Here is a 22,705-nt window from a genome sequence, read left to right on the forward strand (position 1 = left end):
ACAGTCATCTTATATTTCCCTTTTCTGTACAGTCACCTGCAATAATATGTTATAGGTTCATGAATATGTTAGGTACTCTTTGAAGGCCGCAAAAATGTGTCACGTTCTTATGGCTCTACAAATTAGATCGTGTCAGATATTTTTGCGGCCTTCGTGTGTAACATATAATTGCAGTTGACTGTACAATATACGCGCACTTTCACGAGAAAAACTTAACGAAATGTATGGTATTTTCGTAATTCAACGTAAAAAATACATAGGTACATTTTTTAGTATCCCAAATTGGGATTTCATATTTATTCCGCCCAGAATGGATGAACAAAGTTAAATTCAAAGATACCAAATATGATCAAAATCTGGGCTATAACCGTGAAAATAGAAGTTTGCAAATTGCGGGCATTTTTCTCTGTCACTCTAGTTACGCCTTAGTTTGGAGTAAAAGAGAAAGATCCCCGCGATTTGCGAAAAACGGATTTCGCGGTAAGTAATACCCCTCCCCTCCGCCCCTCCCCGCGCGCCCCTCTAACGAGTAATATTTTTTTAATGATCCTTAATAACTAAATACTGGTCGACCTTCGTTTAGTTCTATCCTTATTTTAAATTGTAGACACTCCTATTATATTAATATTTGTAGCCTAACAGATTTTTCTAATTTTCTTGGGTTATTTTGGATAGTCGATGTTTCCTGATATCCTGTATATAGCGTAAAAAAAGCTAAGTTCAAAGTATCATTATCAAACGTTATCTCGACAAATAGCGGCTTCTTAGCTTTGTCAGAAGCCTAACACCATGTGTTTTTCATTTTTCATTTCATATTTTTGTATGGAAATCGAAATTTTCCATTTCCGAAATAAAAGTGTAATTATATAGTTTCCTGTGAAATTTCCGAGCACTTTTTTCTGTAATACTTACTGTATGATCACCGCAATAATTTTTATATTTAAACAAGAGGTTTTTTTTATTATACATTTTTTATATCATAATCAAACATAATTTTTGTAATCATTAATGTTTATATGTACCTATATATTTTTGTATTGAAAATAGGTACTGTTAAGAATTATTTCGAATTTAATGTACCAGTGGTAAATAAATTATTTACATAAAGTTTTATTTTATTTGATACGAGAACGTCTTCAGAAAAAAGTGTACGATATACTTTTACTTTTCAACTATCGACTTTTGGGTTAATATCGTCGGGTGACAATTAACAGTCACTAACTAACACCATTGAAATTATTGGACTATAAACCGTGTTAAACTAAACTAAACCAATAAAGGGTAATAAAGTGCATTGTTAATTTAATTGTTTGATAGTACTTAGTAACTTTTGCTTGTCACCCGACGATATCAACTTTGAAATAACACAAAATGGTACATTTTTCACTGAATATATTTCCCCTAAAAGAAATGTTTATCAAACAAGAGTTTATCAAATGAAGGGTACACGGAAAGAACATGTCTAGTCACACTAGTGACATTTTGAGTAATCGCGGTTTTAAAATTTGGAACAATGTCAAAACGTATGGTAATTCCGTGACCAGGTATTATTTAACTAAAAATAAAGTTGTTACATTTATTATACAGTGGTAGCAAAAGATATAACTAATAGTTCATTAAGAGCTTTGAGATTTGACATTAAAATCTCATTTTTCGAAAAATGTGACTATAGACATGTTCTTTCCGTGGACCCTTCAAATTATGCACTATTTAGGTACACTACACAAAATATACAATAATATTACTAGATTACTAAAACGTTGTCCCACTCTAACGCATGATATGTTCTCTGTCTTTCTCATAATAACAACTCAGGATAACTCGGCTCCGTTCGGCTCAGCATTGCTCCGAGCAATTATTAGGGTTGACACAACTTGACGTCCCTTTGCGTGCACGACCACAGATATTTACTTGAATTTTGACAACCCTAAATAGCCGAAAGGGATAGTGCCATAAGTTAGAAAGGGATATCATGATTCGACCCTGAATCGCTGTCAAACTTCGGTTTTGTAGGAAGTGTCTTTTCTGTACGGTACTATTACCATAGAGAAAAAAATACATAGAGTGCTCACTCCATACATCAGTTTTAGTACCAAAAAGACTATTAGCATCTAGCATCGAGTAGCGGAACTATCAGTACTGCTACTTGACAATAGATGTAGCACCGACCGGAAAGTCTTATGCTGTTGAGATAAGACTTTCCGGTCGGTGCTACATCTATTGTCAAATAGCAGTACTGATAGTTCCGCTACTCGATGCTAGATGTAGACACTGAAATTAATAGTCTGAACTGATGTATGGAGTGAGCACTCTTGTCTTACTTATTTCTCTATGCTATTACTTATTCTGTGGTAATAATAATGAAATAAAATAAAATATGATGTAGGTAACAATTTATTCTAAGCATTATGGAACACGCTTTTAGCTTTCTTCTCTTTCTTTTTCTTCTCCATCCTTCTCTTCTGCTTCTCGGTGCTTCTCAGCAACTTCTTGATGGCATCTTCTTGATCCCCTTGGTTATGTTCATCGTCCAGGTCTATGGTGCTGCCCTCTAGCGACGGTTTAGCTTTCTTGGATGGGGCAGGTACTGGTGGTAGCTTTTTCCTTTTTGGTTTTTCTCTGTGAAAATATTATTTGTTTTTAATTTTTAACAAGCAGGAAAGTCTGCGATCGATGCTATTAAGCTTAGAATAAATTTAAAAGTGGAAAAACTACTGTCTTGGGTGAGACCTGAACACACGGCCTCTGGATCAGTACAAAAATTATTTATTATTTATTTTATTAGTGATTACGTATGATAAAGTAAATGTGTCGTTATACTTATACGTTTATGTATCAAACACATTCATTGATTGCATAAGATGTGTATTTTATGCCCTTGTTGTATAATCTACTTTCACAGGTACATATGGTACTACTTTACCGCACTAGTGCGATAATTAGCACATTACGTAACTATGTTGAAAAGTTAAAGGTTCATATGTACTGTAAAACGTTGTACGATACATGTCCCGTAGGGTAAAACTTTGGGTTGGGAATTAATTATCACAATGCAAATTGTACACCAAATCTACTACCAAATTTTTATTGCTTATATGGTAAAAAATAAGAAAAAAACCCTAATTGGAAAGTAAAATGCTCTAGTGCAGAAATGTACCATTTTCTGCACACTTCTTAGAACAACAGCGATCTAATTTGAGAGCATGAGAAATAAAATAGTTATTTACGATACAAGTGCGGAAAAGAGGAAATTCGAAACGAGTGGCTATAAATCGACATGCGTTGTGAATTACCCATTCGCACGTGTATCGTACCATAGAGAAAAAAAATACATAGAGTGCTCACTCCATACATCAGTTTTAGTACCAAAAAGACTATTAGCATCTAGCATCGAGTAGCGGAACTATCAGTACTGCTACTTGACAATAGATGTAGCACCGACCGGAAAGTCTTATGCTGTTGAGATAAGACTTTCCGTTCGGTGCTACATCTATTGTCAAATAGCAGTACTGATAGTTCCGCTACTCGATGCTAGATGTAGACACTGAAATTAATAGTCTGAACTGATGTATGGAGTGAGCACTCTTACTTATTTCTCTATGATCGTACAACGTATTACAGTACTTTAAACTTTCGACATACGCAAGGAAAGTGCTATTTCCCGCACTAGTTCGGGAAAGTAGCACCATATGTACTGTAAATAATCTTACTGAATGGTATCCATGTGTTGGAAGAGCTGGTCCATCTCGTCTCGACACTCGGGTTCCTCCTTGACTTCCGGTGCGGCGCGGAGAGCAGTGCTGCCCTCTGTCTGTATCAGGAGCCCGGTCAGCTTAGAGGTCAAGTATTGCTGCGAGAAATACATATATATTTATTAAGTATTTACAAACATAGACATATAAAAAACCGGCCAAGTGCGAGTCGGACTCGCGTTCCAAGGGTTCCGTGCATTAAGTCTGACTCACGCTTGACTGCACATTTCTAACAGGTTTTCCTGTCATCTATAGGTAAAGAGCTATTTTGTATATTTTTCAAAATTTTAGACCCAGTAGGAGTACTCGCTGTTACTTACTGTTAGAGTAAGATTTTATTTAGTTATATATATTGAAGTTATTTATTTATTGTGTGTGAACTTTCGCTTTTTGAACACATATTAACTCACATTGATAGACGGGTCTAACGCGATATTTAAATCTTTATTACCTTAGTAATTGAATAAGTTTCGCGTTAGAGCCGTCTATGTGAACTGTCCTAGTTATATGTTAACTAGCTTTTGCCCGCGACTTCTTCTGCGTGGAGTTAGTAATTTGGGTAGCTTATTTTTACCCAATCTGTTTTTTAACGATTCCCCATACAAACGTCCACCCTCCTTTTCACCCCCTTAAAGGAAGATTCTTGGGATAAAAACTACCCTATGTCCTTCCCCGGGACTCAAATTATCTCCATACCAAATTTCAACTAAATCGGTTCAGCGGTTATTGATTGCCCATACAAATTTCCACCCCCCTAAGGGGTGAGTTCTGAGATAAAAAGTATCCTATGTCCTTCCCCGGGACTCAAACTATCTTCATACCAAATTTCAACTAAATCGGTTCAGCGGTTTAAGCGTGAAGAGGTAACAGACAGACAGACACACTTTCACATCTATAATATTAGTATGGATTTTAATGTGTGTATTTTATTACTTTTTCTACTCCCGTACTTTTATTTGTCATTTAAAGGGTCGTGCACACACTTTTAAATCCCTATCTTATAGTTGTCAAGACAAGTCTTTAGTCTATTCCCCAAAAAAGTATTTGTGCATACACGCAGTATCTTTTTGGCACTTTTACGATACTTCGTGTAATCACCACATAAAAAATATTGATTGAAATACATTGTTGCCAACCTAATTTTAATTGTCATTTCTGACAGATGAGTGAACCATAGATATGATTTTTGATTTCATTCTTTTCCCGCCCGTACCCTCCATTCTTTGCTACTACTTGAATGAAAAATATTTGCTAAATTTACAATTTTATTCATATCTAAGTACTTTTACTTATATCAAAGTAAGTGCTTGGTCGTAGAAAAAGTATTGTATGCAACGTTGTTTAACTGAGTCAAAAAATACTCGTGGCGTCTTTATTAACAATTTTCGGCTTCGCCTCAAATTGTTACTCACGCCACTCGCCTTTTTTGACCCCTCTTAAACAACGGTTGCATAAAATACTATATTATGTAAGAATGTGTAATGTGAATTTGTAGAAACCCATTTATAGAAGTAAAAGAGTATTTAATTTTATTGATAAATGTTCCCCACCTTGTACAGCAGCCGCTTGGTGTTGCAGCAGTGCACGCGCAGATGGCGGTCGAGGCTGGCGCTGTACACTAGAGATGCACCGGATATCCGGTTACTATCCGGTATCCGGCCTATCCGGCCGTTATTTTAGTATCCGGCCGGATACCGGATAGTGACCTACTATCCGGCCGGATACCGGATAGTAAAATTAACACATTATGGCGTAAAAAATGGAATCCGTTCCCCACCTTGTACAGCAGCCGCTTGGTGTTGTAGCAGTGCACGCGCAGATGGCGGTCGAGGCTGGTGCTGTACACTAGAGATGCACCGGATATCCGGTTACTATCCGGTATCCGGCCTATCCGGCCGTTATATTAGTATCCGGCCGGATACCGGATAGTGACATACTATCCGGCCGGATACCGGATAGTAAAATTAACACATTATGGCGTAAAAAATGGAATCCGTTCCCCACCTTGTACAGCAGCCGCTTGGTGTTGTAGCAGTGCACGCGCAGATGGCGGTCGAGGCTGGCGCTGTACACGCGGCCGTGCTGGTGCGCGACACAAGGTCCCTTTTCATAGACAACGTCACATTGATAAATGTTCCCCACCTTGTACAGCAGCCGCTTGGTGTTGCAGCAGTGCACGCGCAGATGGCGGTCGAGGCTGGCGCTGTACACTAGAGATGCACCGGATATCCGGTTACTATCCGGTATCCGGCCTATCCGGCCGTTATTTTAGTATCCGGCCGGATACCGGATAGTGACCTACTATCCGGCCGGATACCGGATAGTAAAATTAACACATTATGGCGTAAAAAATGGAATCCGTTCCCCACCTTGTACAGCAGCCGCTTGGTGTTGTAGCAGTGCACGCGCAGATGGCGGTCGAGGCTGGCGCTGTACACGCGGCGGTGCGCCTGCGCGACGGCCGCCACCGCGCCGGTGGCGCCCTTGAAGCCCGAGTGCAGGCGGGCGGCGCGGAAGTCGACGGCGTGGAGCTGCCCGCGACCGAAGCCCACCATCACTTGTCTTAAACGTCACGAGTACCGTAAAACGGGGCGAGTAGGGATTACGAGGGAGGTTATGAATGGGGAGAGAAGGGATGACAGCGGGGCGAGTTGGTTTTTACGGGCTCCCGCTACGTAAATTATATATATATATATATATTTTTTTTTTTATTTAGAAACAAACAGTCTTATAAACATGTAGGTAAATAAGCTAAACAGCTAGAATTTTTTATAATGTAGACCTATAGTTTCCTATATGCAAAACATATTTTGTAATAAACTTAATACTATGAAATGCTATCTGAGTAGGTATAACAACTGTAAAAAGTAACAAATCATGAGATAGCTTAACCTAACTTTCACACGAATTTAATTAAGAATAGACCTTCTTTTTAAAATAACCCTAACGAACTGCCAAATATATATATTCTAATAACAAATCGAGCTATCGATATTAAACTTTCGTGAGACATATTTTAAACTAATTTATGCCCCCGAGGGGCCCGAAACGTGTCGCCAGTGGCGACTAAAAATTCAAGTGAATGAAACCGTTGTCGTGTAAACCAGTGGATCCTAACCTGGGGGTAATTACCCCTGTGGGGGTAAAACTGGTATTTTACGGGGGTAATAAGCTAACCTAATATAACAATACCACAAACGTACACGTTTCATTTTTTATTACCATTGGGAGGAGGGGTAAAATCAGGTTCCCTAGTTAGTCATAGGGGTAACCGGACTGAAAAGGTTAGGAACCACTGGTTTAAACAGTTTAAATCAAGCTATTATAATATTCCACAATACAAGCCTTCTTGAGCTTACCGTGGGGCTTAGTCAACTTGTGTAAAAATGTCCATTATTATTTATTTATTCATAATCCCAAAGTGTCGATCCAACAAATTTCAAAACTCACCTTAGTACCTTCGTGTCTATCTTTAAAGTTATAAAATGAAACTACACAAAATCTTAAAAAAATAAAATACAGACCGTTTATTATGTATAAAAATCAGTTTGCCATATGTAAAAATAAAGTTTTATCAAGGTTTGAATGTCAGTTTTATCCATACTCACCCCATTTTACGGTATGTTAGGAATATTACGCGATACTCTGCGTAGGGGGCGCGACTATCACAATCACTCACAATCTGAGGTCACCGCAAACGAAAGAGCCGACATTTTGTTATCTAACCTCTCTATCACTCTTACATATTCAAGCGATAAGCTTTGCTTAATTTGAGGCTACGATCTGTGTAAGGGGTCGTCCAAAAATCATGTGATCATATTTGGCCTATTTTTGACCCCAACCCAACCCCACAAGATCACGTGATAATTATGATGCGGGTACTCTTAAGACGCTAAGCAAGTCTAATGTCGCGTGTCTTCTGTATTGCGTATATGTTCAAGATGCTTTCTCTCAAAAACAGGCATCGTAAAAATCTGCTTATAATACAAATATATAATATCTATTTTATAATAGAGCGGATTTATATTTGATCTGATTAAAATTTTAGTAATATTGTTGTTTTTAACTTTCCCGCTTTGAAAAAAAAAATTACAAGTGACATCTTCTCTGACCCCCCCTCCTCCATCGTGATATTTTCCTTACCCCCACCCCCCCTCTAAACGATCACACGATTTTTAGACGACCCCTAAGATGTCCCCTAATATTAATATTTATATTTTAATAGTTAACTGACCTCTCGTCTTGCCCAGGTGCTATACAGGTGGCCGCCATCTTGTCCAGGTCGATGTTGGTGACCGGGCGGCGCTGAGCGCGCGCGTCGTACAACCTGCGACAAACAAGAAACCGCTCTAATAACTAGAGATGCAACGGATAGTTGTTTGGCCGGATACCGGATATCCGGCCTGGACACTGGCCGAATTTCCGGTATCCGGCCGCCGGATATTCGGCCGGCGGAACTATACCTATATTTTGAGTTTTGCAGGTGCGCGTCGTCCTGTTTCGTAGTGAACGTTCGCGCGGACACATTTCTAGGATCGTAAAGGGTTTTATCATGTCATTACTTATCACAATTGGCCTTTGATGGATTTCCAATATTAAAGACAAATAACTCGTTTTTTTAATGATCATCAAACTTAATTAAAATTGTTTTATTAAAGAAAATATTAAGTTAATATTGTTTTAAAAGAATAAACTGATTCGATTATGACCGTGACTGTTTTTTAGATTCCATTTTTTACCCCAAAATGTGTTAATTATACTATCCGGTATCCGGCCAGATAGTAGGTCACTTCCGGTATCCGGCCGGATACTAAAATAACGGCCGGATAGGCCGGATACCGGATAGTAACCGGATATCCGGTGCATCTCTACTAATAACATACGGAAAATGGGCGTATTTCCTGTGTACCACATACTATAAAACAAAGTCGCTTCTCGCTGTCTGTCTGAATGTATGCTTAGATCTTTAAAACTACGCAACGGATTTTTTTAAATAGATAGAGTGATTCAAGGGGAAGGTTTATGTATAATTTGTTAACCCGTGCGTTAGTCAATTCTTATGGCCAGGCAAATTTGTATTGTAATTTAAACCGTGAAATAAAAATAATCTTATCTAATTACGATCAACCGATAGTATATTTTAAACTCTATGAGTGAAATCTCTATAAGTGTTAAAAACGCCAAATCTCGCAAAATTGTATTGAAATGACACCTGTCAGCGTACCCAGAGGGTATGCGATGTTAGGGACGGCAACGCGCATGTAACACCTCTGGAGTTGCAGTTGTCCATAGGCTACGGTGACCATCAGGCGTATGCTTGTTTGCCACGGACGTGGTATTAAAAAAAACCATCAAATTTGAAAAATACTATACACACGGCAGCCAGCTGACCGCCCTGGCCGCACCAGCACAGGTCAGACACCCAGATGTCTCGGCGCAGTTGGAGCCAGTCATGGGCCAGGTTATTGGCGCTGAAGATGGGTTATATTACTAACGTACCTGATATAGCCATGACGGGAGCACACGGCAGCCAGCTGGCCGCCCTGGCCGCACCAGCACAGGTCAGACACAGGGACCGGAACCGCTTACCCTGAAGAGGGTTTTACCCCGGGTTCATGATAGAGTGGTTTTTAAAAACCCTATCAATTCGGAAAGCACATCATTGACTTACCCAAACGAAAAAATTACCAAATTGAATACAGTTAACTCGGGTAAGCGCTTACCAAAACCAAAAACCCTTTATTAAAGTTTCCCTATGAAGTGGGTTTCAAATGCGATCAAGCTATTTTAATCTCTGTGACCAAGGCTTTCGGCTGATTATTGCAGCAACATCCAAGCGCATGGTTGACAATAGGTACAAGTATGGCGGCACGAGCGAGCCTACACACACAAATAAACAGACTTTATGCATTAGCCGTAGCGCTTACGCCTTTGATCAAGATGCTATTATTGCTTGTCCGTGCGCGAAAATATCGTTGTGATTTGCCGGGCGGCGGCGGCGAACAAGTCCGAGCTTGCTGTTTGTGTTTATAGAATTGTTCGGACGGAGCTCGTAATAGTGCGTTGCGGTCGGCGGAAATTTAAATTGCAAAATATTGTGAATACTTACTTCACTTGGTGGTTATATATATATTCTACGTTAGCTTAGAACATTATGCAGCAAAAGATTGCAGTAGGACGGTTAATCAGTTGTTAATTATTAATATTATACAACGCATGAGACTTGTCTTTCACAACTAGGGTTGCCAACCGTACTATATTATATAGTATTGTACTATATTTTGGCTCTCTGTACTATATACTTTTGGAAAAATATATAGTACGCTATAATACTATATTTCTGATTAAACGTATGTTACACTTATGTTTAGTATTTTATCTAAAAGTACCATATTTTTTTGAAATGTACTATATTTTTGATGCCCTATTCTGGAAAATACTATATTCTACCAAAAAATAGTTGGCAACCCTATTCACAACCTACGAAGTTTCAAGCCCCTAAGGTAGGGTTGCCATACGTCCCGGTTCGCCGGGACATGTCCCGGTTTGAAGCACGGTGTCCCGGCGTCCCGGCCGATAAGGAAATTGTCCCGGCTTAAAAATCATAGTTATTTAGTAGGGGGCTGGACTTAGTAAATAATAAAATACCTACATTTCTACGTTTCATATGGCCAAAATAAAAAAAAATGTTTTTTCTACTCCAGTACTTTTATTTGTCATTTAAAGGGTCGTACACACACCTTTAAACCCCTCTCTTATAGTTGTCAAGACAAGTCTTTAGTCTATTCCCCAAAAAAGTATTTGTGCATACACGCAGTATCTTTTTGGCACTTTTACGATACTTCGTATAATCACCACTTAAAAAATATTGTATGGAATACATTGTTGGCAACCTAATTTTAATTGTCATTTCTGACAGATGAGTGAACCATAGACATGTTTTGGTTAATCATCATCATCATCATCAGTTTTCATCTTTATAGGGCTGTATCTCCTAAACCGTGCGTCGTAGCGCAAAAATAATCAAATTTTCGTTCCCCTTTGAAACCTGTCAGTAACATTTAAAAAACACAAAAAACTAAAAAAAAATTAAAAAAAAGAAAGAAAAATGTTTATGGGTTGTATCTCCTAAACCGTGCGTCGTAACGCAAAAATAATAAAATGTTTATTCCTGTGTAAGAAACCCCTAATTAATATAAAAAAATAAAAAAAAAAAAACAAAAAAGAAATAATAAAAAACAAAAAAAAAACTTTATAATGCTGTATCTCCTAAACCGTGCGTCGTAGCGCAAAAATAATCAAATTTTCGTTCCCCTTTGAATCCCGTAAGTAATATTTAAAAAACACGAAAAACAAAAAAAGAAATTAAAAAAAAGAAAGAAAAATGTTTATGGGTTGTATCTCCTAAACCGTGCGTCGTAGCGCAAAAATATTAAAATGTTCATTCCTCTGTAGGAAGCCCCTAATTAATATTAAAAAAAAAAACAAAAGAGAAATAAAAAAAAACAAAAAAAAAACTTTATAATGCTGTATCTCCTAAACCGTGCGTCGTAGCGCAAAAATAATCAAATTTTCGTTCCCCTTTGAAACCCTTAAATAATATTTAAAAAACACGAAAAACAAAAAAAAAATTCAACCCCGTTTTCACCACCTCGGGGGATGAATTATCAAAAACTCTGAAATTAGTTTTATTTTGATAAAATACCTTTTTACGAAATTTCAACTTTGTAGCTTTAAATAAAATTTGAACCCTATAAAATTTTCAACCCCCCTTCGACCCTTTAAGAGACGAATTTTTAAAAACGCTGACATGACTTTTCTCGTATTTTAATAATATGCCATTTTACAAAGATTCAAGTCGCGCACTTAAAAAAATGTCTGACTTCCATACAAATCTTCAACCCCTTTTTCATCACCTTAACTTAAAGGATGAATTTTAGAAAAATGCTGAGATAGGTTTTCTTCTTTTTTAATGAAATAACTTTTTACGAAGTTACAAATTCATAGCTTAAAATAAAATTTGAACCCCAAACAAACTTTCAACCCCCGCCTTTTTAACCCTTTTTAACTGACGAAAAAACGGAGGAGGTTCTCAAGTCGACGCGTATTTTTTTTTTATGTATGATCACATTTTTTTTTACAGAGTAGTTCGATTTTGATAATTATTTTTTTATTGGATTTGGTATACCCCGAAGTTGGTCCCATATAAATTTGGAAAAAAAATCCAACCTTAAGGGTAGGAAAATAGGGGATGATTGATTTTTCACTCACCGATTGTAACGTATGACCACGCATAACTTTTTACAGAGTAGTCCGATTTTTTTCATTCATGTGTCGCGCTATTAACAATGCGTTAAAACTAAAAATGGAAAAATAAAAACTTTTTACAAAAAAAATAAAACCGACTTCAAAAAGAATGAAATAAAATATTATCCTTTTTGAAGTATATGCGTTACCAACTGATTTGTTTGAAGTCGGTGCCAAGCCAAGTAGTAACAATACCATACCAGTCAAAAATAATCAGCTTTACGGCTATAAATCCCATTTTTAACTGGTATTGTTACTACTTGGCTTGGCACCGACTTCAAACATATGGTTGGTAACGCATAGACTTCAAAAAGGATAATATTTTATTTCATTCTTTTTGAAGTCGGTTTTATTTTTTTTGGAAAAAACATACAGGGTGAGAGGAAAAGGTCATTTTTGACAAACTTTTTTTTTGATGCCAATCGATCCCATTCCTATTGAGGATCAAAAGCTTGTATGGAACCAAAAACATATCCATAGTAAATGTATGGAAAAAGTATTTATTAATTTGTGGCTTTTTAGTACATTACCGTAAGTTGACCCCTAGGAAACGAATGATACTGGATAGGAATGGAATCGATTGGCATACAAAAATAGCATCTGAAAAATAAAAGTTTTCATTTTCATACAAATTGTATGGGAAAAGTTTTCCTAAATTTGTGGCTTTTCTAGCCGGAAATTTTTTTTTTGGTTCCATACAAGCTTTTGATCCTTAATGGGAATTGGATCGATTGGCATCAAAAAAAAAGTTTGTCAAAAATGACCTTTTCCTCTCACCCTGTATGTTTTTTCCAAAACCTGTAAAAGCCAATCTTCATTAATTTGAAATCGAGGGAAGGTCTTCTTAGACCGTTTTCTCGTAGCAGCACGGGATCTGGTAGCTGCCCTCACTGACCCAAAAAGAAAATCCATCCTGTATATTCCATGACGTCGTGTCACCAAACTCAGGACGCGAGTAACACGAGTAATTAGAGAGGATTCCAGAATGTGATGTGACTGCTCCAATTCACTCCACTTGTTTCGCTTTTGCGGCTGCCGCCCCCCCCGCCCCCCGCCTACCTATCTCTATCTATCCTGTTCTGTTCAATGAGAAAGGTAGAATCGCCGCCTACGTAGAAAAGAGACGGAAAAAGGGTTACCCTATGAAGGGGTAAGCGGTAAATATTATAGGCTTAACTACCTTATCTACACCCTATTTGATTTGGTAACCACATCTAATATGATTAATCATATTCAAAATGGTTTCCATAACGATAGGGTAAGCCAAACGATAGGGTAACCATGACCTCTGGGTAAGCATTTAATAGGGTTACTTTATCGATACGATTAATCTTTAAAAGGGGTTTTCCGGTCCCTGGTCAGACACCCAGATGTCTCGGCGCAGTTGGAGCCAGTCATGGGCCAGGTTATTATCGCTGAAGATGGGTTCTATTACTAACGTACCTGATATAGCCATGACGGGAGCACACGGCAGCCAGCTGGCCGCCCTGGCCGCACCAGCACAGGTCAGACACCCAGATGTCTCGGCGCAGTTGGAGCCAGTCATGGGCCAGGTTATTGGCGCTGAAGATGGGTTATATTACTAACGTACCTGATATAGCCATGGCGGGAGCACACGGCAGCCAGCTGGCCGCCCTGGCCGCACCAGCACAGGTCAGACACCCAGATGTCTCGGCGCAGTTGGAGCCAGTCATGGGCCAGGTTATTATCGCTGAAGATGGGTTCTATTACTAACGTACCTGATATAGCCATGACGGGAGCACACGGCAGCCAGCTGGCCGCCCTGGCCGCACCAGCACAGGTCAGACACCCAGATGTCTCGGCGCAGTTGGAGCCAGTCATGGGCCAGGTTATTATCGCTGAAGATGGGTTCTATTACCAACGTACCTGATATAGCCATGACGGGAGCACACGGCAGCCAGCTGACCGCCCTGGCCGCACCAGCACAGGTCAGACACCCAGATGTCTCGGCGCAGTTGGAGCCAGTCATGGGCCAGGTTATTATCGCTGAAGATGGGTTCTATTACTAACGTACCTGATATAGCCATGGCGGGAGCACACGGCAGCCAGGTGACCGCCCTGGCCGCACCAGCACAGGTCAGACACCCAGATGTCTCGGCGCAGTTGGAGCCAGTCATGGGCCAGGTTATTGGCGCTGAAGATGGGTTCTATTACCAACGTACCTGATATAGCCATGACGGGAGCACACGGCAGCCAGCTGGCCGCCCTGGCCGCACCAGCACAGGTCAGACACCCAGATGTCTCGGCGCAGTTGGAGCCAGTCATGGGCCAGGTTTTTGGCGCTGAATATGGGCTCGGGCTCGCCGATGCGGTAGATTTTCAGGTCGTTTTCTTCGCCTCCTGGAAATAATAAGTTTTTGGCAAAAATTTCATTTTTGGTACAAGCATTTCTCGCTGACTGCACTTTTCTTACGACAGGCAACTAATAATCATCGAGACAATTCTAAAAACCCCTAACATAATTAGGTTGCGTTGTTTCATCACAGAGTTCCTATGGCCACCTCCTGTCTCCATCATCAGACCTGCTCGATGGTACCATAATATTGCATTGTTACCCGATTTACATATATGTATGCAAATTTTCAGCTCAATCGGAAATGGGGAAGTGGGTCAAATTTAACTCACATTTATAGACGGGTGTATCGCAACATTTATTTTATTACCATGATTTACCGACGTTTCGACACAGTTCCCTGGTCGTGGTCGCGGCTAACTGATGTCCCAGCAAAATGTCAGAACAGAGATTTGTGCAACTACCCGACGAAAAGTGTATTATTTTGTTCTATTAAAAAAATTACGTTCTTTGGAAGTAACCCTACGTGGGAATTCAGGGTTTGTCCAATAGGGTACTTTCCTACTAGCAGCTACTAGTCAAATTAATTTCTTTTTCTCAAAAATGGACGGTTAAAAAATAGGTCGCGAAGTGCGTAGTTTATGGTCATTCAAAAAATTAAAAAGTTAAAAACATTGCAGTCTCGATTTCGGGACTGCAATGTCGCATACAAATTCCATTATTTAACGAGTTCCAAACTTTTTAAAACTTTAAATGGCCATATCAAATGAAGGCATAGGTCCCTTAAACAGCCAAACAGATGATCAGCACTTATTATTATAAAGCCTATAACAGACTATCGCACAGCACCGCGACCTTGGAGCGTCGCACCTGTCATGATTTTTGGTAATTATATCAAAAAGTGTAAGCAAATATGAATTTTACTTGGCAACTTTCTGAAAATACCTGAATTTAATATTAGGGTAATGGGTAATGTTTAATGACTTACCTGGCAACACTTGAGTTAGCAAGTGGTAGGGGTAAGTGGGAGTTAAATGGACAGTTGTGCAGACTCGTTCACTTGGATTGGGGAGTCAAAGAGAGAACATCTTGATGGTAACGGGTGAGCAAAGTTAAAGAGGCACCACCATTTTATAATTAGAACAATCATAGATAAATTTATAATATTTCAGAAGTGTTAACGTACCACTAACCCACAATAAGATTTTTAGATTCGATCGGTAGAATAAAAACGTAAGTTGTCTTTATTTTATTTCAATAGTAGGTACCTAAGTACCTACATAATGGATTGATTTTATGAACCTCGAGTAGTTTATGTGTTTCGAATGCAGTTTTGTAGCTGTAAGAAGCTTAGACTTTCTTTACATTGTTGCTTTGTAGTGTTGTTTTAAATTATCAAGATATTTTAATACAATAAAAAAAATAGTTTGTGTTCATAATATTAAAATTTAAACTTTTAAAGGTACAATATCATATTTTACTTGAAGACTATCGAATTCATTGAATAAAATCTATTTATTGCATAAACCTATATCGCTGTATGATGAAAAATGTTTTAAGCGTTTGTAAGACACGTAGTAAACATCAAGTAAATAATTAACTACAAGTCAAATTCTCATAAAGCTAAACATATGCAATTGACAGTAAACATAAAGAAAGGAAAGAACTGAAGGCCGAATGTCATGATAGACGCGAGCTCAAACATATTGATTTAAAACAAAGTTTACACATTTAATGTTATTGTTTACAACTAGGTATAAGAAGCTGAATAAGCATTTCGATCTCAGAGGAATTTCATGGAGTAGGTACGATTTATTTCAGTGTATAAGAAATGTTTTATAAGTGTTTCTAAAGGCGCTTTCTTAGCTATTTTCTTTTCAACCTTAAATTGAGTTTCGTGCGCCGGAGTCATGCACGAAGTAGGATGGCCGAATGTCATGATTTTTGGTAATTATATCAAAAAGTGTAAGCAAATATGAATTTTACTTGGCAACTTTCTGAAAATACCTGAATGTAATATTAGGGTAATGGGTAATGTTTAATGACTTACCTGGCAACACTTGAGTTAGCAAGTGGTAGGGGTAAGTGGGAGTTAAATGGACAGTTGTGCAGACTCGTTCACTTGGATTGGGGAGTCAAAGAGAGAACATCTTGATGGTAACGGGTGAGCAAAGTTAAAGAGGCACCACCATTTTATAATTAGAACAATCATAGATAAATTTATAATACACCCATAAGTGAGAGCGAGAAACAGATATCTCTTTCTCGCTCTCACTTATGGGTGCGACGCTCCAAGGTCGCGGTGCGGTGCGATAGTCTGTTACAGGCTTAATGTTGGTACCGCAAATATTTAGGTGTCTCAAATAGGTTGGCGTATTTTCAGCAGAAAAATACACTTCTTTTTTTTTTTTAAAGGCGGCAAGCAAATTTTTTTAATAGTTGTATTTTTTTCTGTGAACATTAGAACGTTGCTTCTGTAAGTTCTGTAAAATATTTCTATTTCTTGCACCATTTTTGAGAAAAGCCCTATATATGACTCGGCTGGAAGGCTACTTGCTGGCTTCGGATTCAATTAAACGGACTCCCAAGGTCGTCCGTTTAAAACGAATCCTCAGCCTGCAAGTAGCTACTTCCGAACCTCGACAATAATGTACTATTTTAGAACTGTCAAAACAAATTTCTAATATGGGATTTATATGAAACATTACATCGGGATGTCAGTCACTCACCTACTTTTTCAATTTCTATCCGATTAATTAAATAGAACTTGTGTTTAAAAATAACTGCTATCTGTGTTTTTCTAATAATTATCTGGTGCTTTATTTCATGCATGGTGTGAAATAATTTATTTTAAATACAGTCAAATACCCTCTGGCTACGGTCACCCTGTATGAAGAGGATGCATAGGTAAAACGTACCCGTGGCAAATAGTTGTTGTTCGGCGCACACCCTCATCCGGTCCAATTTACCTCCCGTGTCGATTAGCACCTCCTCCTTCTTCTTCCATATCTATAAATAGATAAGATAAGATAAGATGGTCAGAGAAGATATCACGTGTAATTTTTTTTCGAAGCGGGAAAGCCAAAAACAACAATATTACTCAAAAATTTAATCAGATCAAATAATTCGCTCTATTTTATATGCGTATTTACCGAATAAAAACATTTATCGCAAGTTCATTAATAAGAAAAGCTCGCATCATAAAAAAATAGGCTAAACATGACCACATGATTTCTGAACGACCCCTAAGGGCTCATCTAGACGGTGCGAGAACTCGCATGCGAGTTTCATTACATTGCGTCATTTGATCGGTCGGCTGAATTGATGTAACCTCCATGGTGCGCAATGTAACTAAAAGGGCGTTTTTTTTGGTGTCCCCTACACTTTTTTTTCAAATTTGGGATTTTTTATGTTATTTCTACTCAGAATCACGAGCTCTTTCTATCCTAATAGGAGAAAAAAAGTGTTTAAGGTTTTTATTTCCATTCCGTCACCATTTTTCATAGACTTTGTATGGCGGTCGCGTAATGGAAAGATCGAAAAATGTATGGAAATTTTGGGACACTTTTTTTCTCCTATTAGGATAGAAAGAGCTCGTGATTCTGAGTAGAAATAACATAAAAAATCCCAAATTTGAAATAAAAGTGTAGGGGACAACAAAAAAAAAACGCCCAAAATCGTTTACGAGTTCGGCGCGCGCCGTCTAAATGAGCCCTTACTGCTGAACCGATTTAGATGATATGGAGATAGTCTTAGTTATGGATAAGTATAACAAATACCTTAACAACGCCTGTGCCCGACACCGATATGTCCGGTCCCATGGTCGGCAGTATAAGGTGAAGAGTTCCATCTGAACTATGAACTTGTTGTTACCTTGACAACCAGTACTAAGTGCGCTAACCAGTCTTTGACACTTGTCCCATGGTTGACAGTGTAGGTGCCATGAATTGGAAATAATTACCTTGATAACACCAGTACTAAGCACGCTGATCAGTCTTTGACACTTGTCCTATGGTTGACAGTGTAGGTGCTAAGAAATGGAAGTAATTACCTTGACAACACCAGTGCTGAGCGCGCTAACCAGTCTTTGACACTTGTCCCATGGTTGACAGTGTAGGTGCTAACAAATGGAAGTAATTACCTTGACAACACCAGTACTAAGCGCGCTAACCAGTCTTTGACACTTGTCCCATGGTTGACAGTGTAGGTGCCATGAATTGGAAATAATTACCTTGATAACACCAGTACTGAGCACGCTGATCAGTCTTGGACACTTGTCCCATGGTTGACAGTGTAGGTGCTAAGAAATGGAAGTAATTACCTTGACAACACCAGTGCTGAGCGCGCTAACCAGTCTTTGACACTTGTCCCATGGTTGACAGTGTAGGTGCCAAGAATTGGAAGTAATTACCTTGACAACACCAGTACTAAGCGCGCTGATCAGTCTTTGACACTTGTCCCATGGTTGACAGTGTAGGTGCCAAAAATTGGAAGTAATTACCTTGATAACACCAGTGCTAAGCGCGCTGATCAGTCTTTGACACTTGTCCCATGGTTGACAGTGTAGGTGTAAAGAATTGGAAGTAATTACCTTGATAACACCAGTACTAAGCGCGCTGATCAGTCTTTGACACTTGTCCCATGGTTGACAGTGTAGGTGCCAAGAATTGGAAGTAATTACCTTGACAACACCAGTACTAAGCGCGCTGATTAGTCTTTGACACTTGTCCCATGGTTGACAGTGTAGGTGTCAAGAATTGGAAGTAATTACCTTGACAACACCAGTACTAAGCGCGCTGATCAGTCTTTGACACTTGTCCCATGCTTGACAGTGTAGGTGTCAAGAATTGGAAGTAATTACCTTGACAACACCAGTAATAAGCGCGCTGATCAGTCTTTGACACTTGTCCCATGGTTGACAGTGTAGGTGCCAAGAATTGGAAGTAATTACCTTGACAACACCAGTACTAAGTGCGCTAGCGAGTCTTCGACATTGTCCCATGGTTGACAGTGTAGGTGCCAAGAATTGGAAGTATGTAGTTACCTTAACAACGCCAGTGCTTAGCGCGCTGATCAGTCGTCGGCACCGTCCGACGCCGACTACATGCCCTGTCCCATGGTCGGCAGTGTAGGTGCGAAGGAGAGTTCCGTCTGAACTATGAACCTGAATCTGAAAAAAAGGGCTTATAGTTAAATACAGTTCGTTTTTAGGGTTCCGTAGCCAAATGGCAAAAAACGGAACCCTTATAGATTCGTCATGTCTGTCTGTCCGTCTGTCCGTGTATGTCACAGTCACTTTTCTCCGAAACTATAAGAACTATACTGTTGAAACTTGGTAAGTAGATGTATTCTGTGAACCGCATTAAGATTTTCACACAAAAATAGAAAAAAAACAATAAATTTTTGGGGTTTCCTATACTTAGAACTGAAACTCAAAAAAATTTTTTTTTCATCAAACCCATACGTGTGGGGTATCTAGGTCTTCAAAAATGATATTGAGGTTTCTAATATCATTTTTTTCTAAACTGAATAGTTTGCGCGAGAGACACTTCCAAAGTGGTAAAATGTGTGTTCCCCCCCCCCTGTAACTTCTAAAATAACAGAATGATAAAACTAAAAAAAATATATGATGTACATTACCATGTAAACTTCCACCGAAAATTGGTTTGAACGAGATCTAGTAAGTAGTTTTTTTTTTATACGTCATAAATCGCCTAAATACGGAACCCTTCATGGGCGAGTCCGACTCGCACTTGGCCGCTTTTTTAGCATTAGAAAGAAGGTAAGTGATCTTGACATGTCTTCTTATTAAGAGCCTATCAAACCAAAAACGGCCGTTTTAATTAACTTTGGACGCATAGATGGACGAATCCAGCAACATAGAAACTAGTTTGATGTATTTAAAAGGTACTTTAATACAAGATGCAGCACGTAGCGGCCCCCTTTTTTTAAATATATTTCGTTAAATTTAAATAATAACGATTATTTGGCAGTGGCGCTAGTGTGCACGTTGATGGGCTCTTAAAAATCACCATTGAAAAATAAGTCACAGCAAATATTTTTTTATTTTTATATTATTGCAAAGGGAAACAAACAGCATATAATTACACATACAGTTACATACACAGTTATTACATATTATTATAATGTATATGTTATAATTATAAATCATATACGATCTTTTACATTCTTTTGCTTTCATAATATCTCATTTTTTAAGCTTTTTTCAATATTTTAAAATAAAAAGACACATCAAGATTGTTTGACCTTCTTTCCCATCCCTATAATATTTATTTATTTATTTTATTCTGAGATTCAGTTATTTTGATACAATTCCATTTTGAAATGTAGGAATTTTGGTAAATGAGAAAATGAAATTAAGGTACAATGAAACCAAAGCAATGTTTCTTGTATGGTACTCCGCTAGTGCACAGAATAAATAATAGTACTAAGTACAGAAGACTCACTCTCTAACAAAACGCGTCTGTTACGATCAGCACAGATATGGCCGCTAGGTGGCGACAGCGCCACGCGCGGCTTATGGCTTTACCGAAAATTGGTGTACTTTTAGCTACCTGTAGCAAAGTGACGAAATCGCGGAGTGAGCCACGCCTGGCTAGGGGCTAATACCTGTTGATTCTTTTTCCCCAGCAGTATCTCGGTCTGCTCCGGGTTCCCCCACTCCATGCACGTGACGCCTTCATCTTTCTGCAGAGACTTGATGTCCACCAGGTTCTCTACGCACTTCTTATTATTCTTTGAAGCGTCCGTGTGGTATTTCACATCTGGAAATATTTGGAGATGTAATATTAAGAATGCCGAGTGAGTCGTGGGGCAAAATCACGTCAGAGTGGGAGCCCGAAAACTCAAACCGGGGATCTGGCAGACCCTGCCTCGCGGGATGAACTGGACTCCTTTTTAAAGGAGTGGCCAGACATAGCACTAGACCAGTGGTTCCTAACCTGGGGGTAAAACTGGTATTTTACGGGGGTAATAAGCTAACCTAATATAACAATACAACAAACGTACACGTTTTATTCTTTATTACCATTGGGAGGAGGGGTTAAATCAGGTTCCCTAGTTAGTCCTAGGGGTGACCGGACTGAAAAGGTTAGGAACCACTGCACTAGACGGAGATTTGTGGAGAAATTGGGGGGAGGCCTTTGCCCAGCAGTGGGACAGGACAGGCTCCAAATAATAATAGGTAATATTAAACAGGTGATTACAATAAGAAACAGACTAAGCTAAGTGTGCATGGCATTTGCAATGAGTAATGACAAAATATGACGTTTATAATGACACCTCTTCAGTTTGTTTGGTTCAAGACAGTGCAAAGTAAGAGTTGGACCAAAATAACTCTGCAGTGTTTGTTAGCACAGACTGTGCAAGTGTTATTAGGTCATTATTTAATAGACATTTGACATTTATGATAACACTTGCACACTCTGTGCTGTCTAATTTGCAGCAGTTATCTTGGTCTATCTCTAGCTTACACATGTATACTCGATTACTCGCATTTCCAAAAGTGATACTATAGTTGGTCAAACCAATTTGTCAGTAAGAACAAAAAAAACTATACTCATCCTTTTCTTTTGGGCGCTAGTACTAGTGTAAGACAAAGATAGTATGATTCTCTCTATCTATGTTTGAAATGAGACAGTCCTTTGACAAACTATATATTATACATTTAAGACCTACTGTTGTACATACCTACCTATGTTTAACAAATAATTTGGAATTGGAACAATTTGAAGTTTATGTAAACAAGTGGTCTTATTGATAAAAGAAATTTCTTCTAGACCTTTCAATTCAGTCACACATAATGTTCTCTTGCGGAGGCTAGCCAAAAATTTCCTCCATTAGTCACATTCTTTATGCAGAGTAATTAACAAATGTGCTCACTTCAGTGCGTGTGAAAGAAACTTACGACAACATATATGATAGAAATAAAATACAACACAACAATAAACACATTAATGTTAAAAATGATTTTACAAGGGACCTAATATAATAAGGTTAGTTCGATGTTTAATCTGGAATAAGACGTGTCTGGCTCTCTTTTAAATTATTATGTAGATAATGACATTTATATTAGGTGTTACTTTAGTTTAAACTTAAGTTAATTCGGTTTAAATACAATAAATATCCAGCATCTATTACCATCGACAGTTGTACATTGAAATACCTACCACGGTAGCACGCTACTTACGTTTGAATGAACCTATTTTAGTGGCGACAAATATGTCTATCTCCGTATCTTCTTGTTTTATTTGCATTTTTCCGGTTTCCTTATTTAATATCTAGGGTCCATAAAATATATTTTAATTTACTA

At 38.5% G+C, this 22,705-nt stretch overlaps 1 protein-coding gene across 1 annotated transcript; it reads right to left on the bottom strand.

The window, feature by feature from the left end:
• Nucleotides 1-2,387: 2,387 nt before the first annotated feature.
• Nucleotides 2,388-22,649, bottom strand: LOC134659629 (WD repeat-containing protein 74). The gene is made up of 9 exons (XM_063515311.1): nt 22,583-22,649; nt 21,004-21,158; nt 19,418-19,543; nt 17,292-17,382; nt 14,243-14,420; nt 7,987-8,079; nt 6,122-6,314; nt 3,711-3,850; nt 2,388-2,619 (listed from the first exon to the last, which is right to left on the bottom strand). Exons 1-9 carry the CDS (start codon nt 22,647-22,649, stop codon nt 2,400-2,402), a joined length of 1,263 nt encoding a protein of 420 aa, XP_063371381.1. The 3' UTR covers nt 2,388-2,399.
• Between the last annotated feature and the right edge of the window lie 56 nt (nt 22,650-22,705).

The sequence above is a fragment of the Cydia amplana genome, chromosome 25 (assembly GCF_948474715.1).
Source record: "Cydia amplana chromosome 25, ilCydAmpl1.1, whole genome shotgun sequence".
NCBI classification, from domain to species: domain Eukaryota; kingdom Metazoa; phylum Arthropoda; class Insecta; order Lepidoptera; family Tortricidae; genus Cydia; species Cydia amplana.